We start from the raw sequence: 7,500 nt of genomic DNA, 5'->3' as shown, positions 1-7,500 counted from the left end.
CTGAACAATAAAAACTCTGCAGTTCCCTCTATATTAATAAAAAAAAGTTTATTTGCAAATTTACGAATCAATGGTCATGAAAAAAATCCCGCATTTGCATTGAATCTACCTCACAATTTCTAGAATTGGGTATCGGTGATTTATGAAAACTGTATTTAGTCGGAATCTATCTCAAATACTCGTGGCATCAACCATTACCCATTAAGATTTATATGAAACGATACTCAACAATAAACCCCTTCAGCGAATGATGCGAAAGAATTCTGATGGAATGATTCAGACATTTTCGAATTTTAGCACAGAAAATATGTACCCCTCGATATACCCTACCTAGAATGTTGAACACAATCCTATAACTTATCACAAATGTGGATGTTAAACAGTACAGAAAATCTATTTCTAATAAAATGTAGCGAATTTACGTTAATTTTCGTTGATGAAACAACGCTACGCTCCATTTAACCGAGTAAGCTGGAGGTCGGATCACGTCTTGTTGAGAGCGGGAAGGTTCATTATCTGGTTATGATGTTAAAGAAAATTGCATGAATATTTGTTGGTTGGAAGTACTAGCGACGCATTGCACATAACGTGATTCCGTGACTCCACATTGGCCTGGACAAGTAAATATTACAATATTGCAATGTTCAAAGGATCACAAAAACATATAGAATAAATTAACACGAAATACTATACATTCCAACAAAATTCCAACATTCCAAACTACCGAATGTCAATTACCGTAAGTGCTAAAGGAAATTCTTAGATGGAAGTGAACCACAGAGAAATGAGAATTAAGTCCAAAATTCCACAAAGAAAAAAATTAATAATAAAAAAAGTAATCGAAAGCCTAGTGACAATGGACATCAAAGCTAACATCACACGGAATATTCTAGTAATGGGTTTTGTGAATATACTCTCAAAACCTATGAGTTCATCGGGACACGTGTACTTACACAGCATGGGCCTCGAATATGGGAATCACATGCGCTGAAAGGTTCCATTTGCAAACAAGGCATGAGGGAACATCTACAATATTAATTCCCCTCGGCTGGAATGACCAAAGACTATGCAAACATTCCCTGACTGCACTCGTGTGACTACATCAAATAAAAGTAGTTTCGAATTAGCCTAATGGTGCGCCATGCTTTACTTTTAATTCCATTTTTGATTTTCTGAGTGAGGCTTTCTGTTCAGAGGGTAGTTACGCCGACAATTAACTAAAGAGGAAACGTACGCGCTGTAGTATATACGACTACAAAAATGGCCGTGCAAATGCTGCCTTGTTGATTGCAATACTTATGGTAAAAAAAATGAGTGCCAACAAAGTTAGTTTGTTTTCCTGTTGTTTTTGTACTTCACCAGGAAAACAAAGAGCGAATCTATTCTTTAACAAGTGCAAATAAAAATTTCACAGCGGATTTTCCATTCAAATCATCTGATTTATGAGTTTCTCGTTGGACGAGTCGGTTACATGCTCGACACCGATCTCAAGGTCCAGGTTCAATTCCCCGCTCTGAGAACAAGGAATCACAGGAATTTTTTATTTCTGGTGATAGAAATTCATTTCTCGACGTGGTTCGGATCCCACAACGAACTGTAGGTCCCGTTGCTAAGCAACCAATTGGTACCTAGCCAAGGAAAAATATCTAATCCTTCGGGCCAGCCCAGGGACCAGCCCTTTGTTTTAATCAGTCAGTCTGGTTTCTAAGAATACTAGCTCTATATGGTCTGGTATATATATATATATATATACACACACACACACACACACACACATATATAATATATATATATATATATAGAGTATATATATATATATATATATATATATATATATATGATGCGTTTATGAAATGTAGGCTGTCAAGTCAATCACTGGGGCACTTTCCGTCATTCGACGCTTCAGACAGTGAAAACAGAAGCTGGAGAGTTTGGACAGCAAGATAAGAGTTACAAGGATTTAGATGTCTCAAAGACTTGTTAGTCCATCCTAAGAGGAGGCATCGTGTGTTCACGTATCTGTAGGAACAGGTTTTACTGTTCATTAAGTGTCCTCCTAATGATTTTCTCTAGCTTTCTTTTAAACTCTTCCACATTGTCGAAGAGATCCAGGAGATAAAGTACTTGAATATAACGGTGGAACAGGGGGGGGGGGGGGGGGGGGGGGGGGGGGGGGGGGGAGGGGAGGGGAGGGGGGGGGGGGGGGGGGGGGGGGGGGGGGGACCTACAGTTCCATCAAGAAGTAACAGAGGAGTTGGACAGCAAACCTGAAGAAGTTAAGTATATCTTACTTTAAACAGACCACTGAGCTGATTAGCAGCTGTCCTAGGCTGGCCAGAAGGATTAGACTTTTTTTTTTTTACGTGGGTAGGAACCAATTGGTTACTTAGCAACGGGACCTACAGCTTATTGTGGGATCCGAACCACATTATATCGAGAAATAAATTTCTAATCACCAGAAATAAATTCCCTCTGATTCCGCAATGGCACCAGCCGGGAGCGAACTCGGGCTACCAGATTGGTATTCGAGTACGCAACCCATTCCTCCAGTGTGGAACTAAAATGAGGAAAGGAAGCGGGAACGGAGGTTAAGTAAAAGGATAAAAAGTAAAGGATGCAATTGGGGGCCAAAAAGACGTAATGTCTACAGTGCATCACGTGAGGTGCACTGGCGGCACTAGTACCCGTCCCTGCGCTGAAATTTAAATTAAAATTGTCCAACAATTGACCACATTGTAAGACAACGGAAAGCAGGCAGTTTATAATATGCCCTCGCAGCAACGCCTCCTCTCATTATCTCCCACTCTTTTCTCACAAAACCGCATGAACAAACGAACGCAAGTTTTCGTTAAAAAACAGCTTTTACACAGCCGAAAAACATCTGTCCCTAACCCTTACTTATGACGGCCCGGCGACCTTACCAAAAAAAAAAAAAAAAAAAAAAAAAAAGTCAAAATCAATCGCCATGCAATATGCCCGTCATCAGATGGTAGAAACCCCTTCATTATCATCATCATCCGTTAAAACTTGACTCTGCCAAGGTGGGAAGTTACAGGGTAGGAGTATAGTGGGGTAGGATAGGAGGGAGGCGTTTTTAAGAGGGCGGGGAGGAGGAGGGTATGGGTTTAGGAGGACGATGTAACCGTGAAAAGGATGATAACAGTATATTACCCCTCCACAATTTCAGAATTTAGTTATCAATCAAAATCTCTCGTCACAATTCTGTCCTGATCTCACCCCGCTGCGCTTTGCGGGTCAGAAATGACTACAGCGATGATGATAAAGCTACTCAAGTTGATTAGCTCTCTCTCTCTCTCTCTCTCTCTCTCTTCTCTCTCTCTCTCTCCTCTCTCTCATGCAGATGGAAGCCAGACCAAATGTTAATAATGTTATTTTCGTACGGCAAAGCAATCACTTGATTATGGAATTAAGTGGGATTAAGCCACAAGTACTACGTGTTCCATTTGGGCCACATTGTACGTGATTTGACAATAATTTTATTGGCGTACCGTTAAAGTGGGAATGAATCACGCGAAGTAATACTTAACAACTTGATGTTAAGTAGTTCTAACACAGGAGACGATTTTGGCGCCGCTGTGAGGTATTCGTATTGACTTCTGGTAATTTGGAGATTAACCTTCTGACTTCTTCTTTTGCTACAATTCGAAATTGGTAATATAAGCTCTCTATCTTCTGAATGCATCAACAAAATTAAAATATATCTAAAGATTTTACCCAAAAAAGCAAGATCTATAGATTTTCAACCATAAAAGCAAGATCTATAGATTTTACCCATACAAGCAAGATCTATAGATTTTACCCATAAAAGCAAGATCTATAGATTTTAACCATAAAAGCAAAATCTAAAGATTTTTAACCATAAAAGCAAGATCTATAGATTTTACCCATAAAAGCAAGATCTATAGATTGTACCCATAAAAGCAAGATCTATAGATTGTACCCATAAAAGCAAGATCTATAGATTGTACCCATAAAAGCAGATCTATAGATTGTACCCATAAAAGCAAGATCTACAGATTTTACCTAAACAAGCAGGATCTATAGATTTTACCTATACAAGCAGGATCTATAGATTGTACCCATAAAAGCAAGATCTATATTGTTTGTTTGTATGATGTTTTTAAGTTGCATGGAACCAGTGGTTATTCAGCAACGGGACCAACGGCTTTGTTACCGTTGAACTTCCGTAACTCCGTCGAGAGTGTGAAACTTCTATCTATCCAACCGAAAGAAAATAACATATCTTCTTACAAACTCAATTAGGAAATGCCGAAAGAACTGGAACAAGATTTACAGATTTTACGCATAAAAGCAACGTCCAGCTCGTAACTGCGTCTTAAAAACAACAGGTTCCTAAATTTTAAAAGTAACGAGTATTATCAAACACCTAATTTGGTGAATTGCTATCGTTCATTTTGCGCTAAATATTTATGCATACATAAAAGAAATACAGAATTATGATAACAATGACGAATCCTGTATTTCATTACATCCAAACAAGAGTCTAATTTGCTGGATAATTCGACAGTGAATTTGAAAAATATAAGCAAATACTAATATAATGGAAAAATATTCTTCCTAATATTAAAGTATAAGCTGCCACAATTATGTATAATATTTATAAAAAATTCGCAACAGAACAGGAAAAGGATGGCAAGCTGACATCCTCTGATTATATAATGTAAAAATTCATTTAAGTTAATCATCCCCAAACGTGTCGTAACATTTCCATCATCCATCATTATCTGTTCCTTCTATTAAGACTCTCTCGGTGAACCAATAAAAATAATGTCATAATAATAATAATAATAATAATAATAATAATAATAATAATAATAATAATAATAAAAATAACACAGCAACGACATTAATAAGAGCTTCGAAATAATAACGGCAATAAAAAATAAGGAACTGTTGTTCTTACTACTATAACAATAAATAAAAATATGAATAAAAAAACATAATAATGAAAACAAAACAGCAACAACACTAATAACAGCTTGAAAAAATAACGGCAATAAAAATAAGCAATTGTTGTTCTTACTAACTCTAACAATAAATAAAAATATGAATAAAAAAAACCAAAGACATATGATTTTACTAAGAAAGAGCAATGGCTTCTACAAAACCCTTGTAACATGAACTTAATAATACACACGTCATCAAGAGAGCATCTACATGAAGTAACTCTTACAAATCATAAATTACACTTTTCGGGGATTAAAATGCGCATTCAAAACGAAATAAAAGAAATACGGAAAACGAGTGCGTAAAAACTATGTTTTATCTTTATGTTCAAAGTATCTTATTAATTAAAAGTTAACGAAACGCCTTCATCCGTCACTGAAGGTCAAGTTACAAGATTCATGTCTCTTTTACGATGAAATACAACAACAACAATATCATCAATTACAACAACAATAAAAAACAAGCAGACGAAAAATTATCTTTCGTTCTGATAAATTCGAATTGTACTTCGACACCTTTACCCAATAATCATCTCTATCACTTTCATACTCCCCTTCCTACGACCATGACAAAGCGAATTCTCTCTCTCTCTCTCTCTCTCTCTCTCTCTCTCTCTCTCTCTCTCTCTCTCTCACACAGCTTCAACTTCCATAAAGATGAACTGGGCGTAAATGTAAAGGATTAATCAGATATTTAACCGTATAGTATAAAAACATGAATATTAAGCTTAAAATTCTCTCTCTCTCTCTCTCTCTCTCTCTCTCTCTAAGCTTCAGCCTCCAACACGACGAGCTGGACAAATGTAAGACAAACAAATATATTATTCAGTTACTTATTCGTACACAATAATACAAAACATGAACAATAGCCTTAAAATCCCAAACAAAAAAGCAAATATGATAATAATAATAATTAATAATAATAATAAATATAAACCTTATAATAATTAGGGAAAAGATCATCTCTGAGGGCAATGTCGTTGTAAAATTATTAATAATAATAATAATAATAATAATAATAATTATAATAATAATAATACATTTAATAATAAGGGAAGAGATCATCTCTGAGGGCAATAGCGTGTAAAATAATAATAATATAATAATAATAATAGTATCAATAATAATAATTATATAATAATAATAATAGTTTAAAAAACCATATAATAATTTGCACAGCTGACGCACTATATAAACGTAATAAACATTTCTGAATGGAGTAGTAAGTGAATATGATAACAATAACACTCACACACCATAATTACGAGGCAAAATGATAAACAATACACGAATATATCACACGTTCTGATAATTGATTTTATGAGCAGGGTTTAGGAGGATCCACTGTATTACGTACATGCGTGAATTCAATTGACAGAGAGAGAGAGAGAGAGAGAGAGAGAGAGAGAGAGAGAGAGAGAGAGAGAGAGAGAGAGAGAAGTTACTTACAATTTAACTTGAAACTGTGACTTTCAAATTCCAGGAAAATGTTCTGACTGAGGAACGACAGTACTTGGTAGAAGAAGAAGAAGAAGAAGAAGAAGAAGAAGAAGAAGAAGAAGAAGAAGAAGAAGAAAAAGGAGATTAGATACTCTTTTCTCAGGGTGATTTCGCTACTAAATGAAACTTACCACCATGAAATTTAGTTGTAGTGTGCTGTCCAGCTTTCATCTCATTTGATTCTAGTAGAAAGAAGGGCTAAAATTTTGCATTGATGATGATAATTTACTAAAACTAGTGCTAGTTGATACATAAGACAGTTTTATACAATTTTATCCCTAGGTAAGTGATAATCAAAATTCGAAACAGGACATCCAGACCATTCGCGATTTTTAACCTTTGAACTTTGCTAGTCACATGAATACCAAAATTCAAAAATCAAAATTTACTACATAGGACTGATAAAATTTCTATGAAATAGTCAATGAGATTCAAAATGTCATTAACTAATATATAATGGCCTTCATACTGTCGACTCTAAATAACCTTTTGTCAAAAATGAAAGGTTTCGGATAATTTACAAATAGTACGCGTCACATACGTTCATGCAAGTCATCAAGAGTACGTCATCACAGATCTATAACTTATTCTTTACGATGCTCACATGTGCTCATCTGAAAAAAAAAGTTATTAGTAGTAACTTAGTAACAAAAAAGTAAAATTCATGAATCTAAACTGATTAATAACATTCTAAATCCACACAATTGGATAAAAACAAGTCATGAGCATATCATACAGACCAGTGACCTTATCTTTATGATGCTCACTCGAGGGGAATTAAGTGAAACTGAAAACCAATTATTATTAACCCAGAACAGAAATGTACAATCCAATCGTCTAAACTGGTTTATTACGGCCAGAATAAAGTTACATTAGCTAAAATCAGGTCACGTTAAACACCGACGTGACCTAAACCTCAACAGACAAAACAGGGCTGAAAAGGCATCAACATTTTCTCTCGAAGACATACATACACGTCAGGAGGAGGCCACAATCCCCTCCTGATTTCCCC

At 35.5% G+C, this 7,500-nt stretch overlaps 1 protein-coding gene across 1 annotated transcript in view; it reads left to right on the top strand.

Moving 5' to 3' along the window:
• The window catches only part of LOC135220557 (zinc finger protein 526-like), a 43,000-nt gene extending 36,424 nt beyond the window's left edge, over window positions 1-6,576 (top strand). The window contains exon 3 of the mRNA XM_064257778.1: window positions 6,472-6,576. Coding sequence (XP_064113848.1) covers window positions 6,472-6,576 — 105 coding nt within the window. The remainder of the gene's footprint in view (window positions 1-6,471) is intronic.
• The last annotated feature ends 924 nt before the right edge of the window (window positions 6,577-7,500 follow it).

This window comes from Macrobrachium nipponense, chromosome 20 (genome assembly GCF_015104395.2).
Source record: "Macrobrachium nipponense isolate FS-2020 chromosome 20, ASM1510439v2, whole genome shotgun sequence".
Taxonomy (NCBI): Eukaryota; Metazoa; Arthropoda; class Malacostraca; order Decapoda; family Palaemonidae; genus Macrobrachium; species Macrobrachium nipponense.
This window is presented reverse-complemented; position numbering and strand designations above follow the sequence as displayed.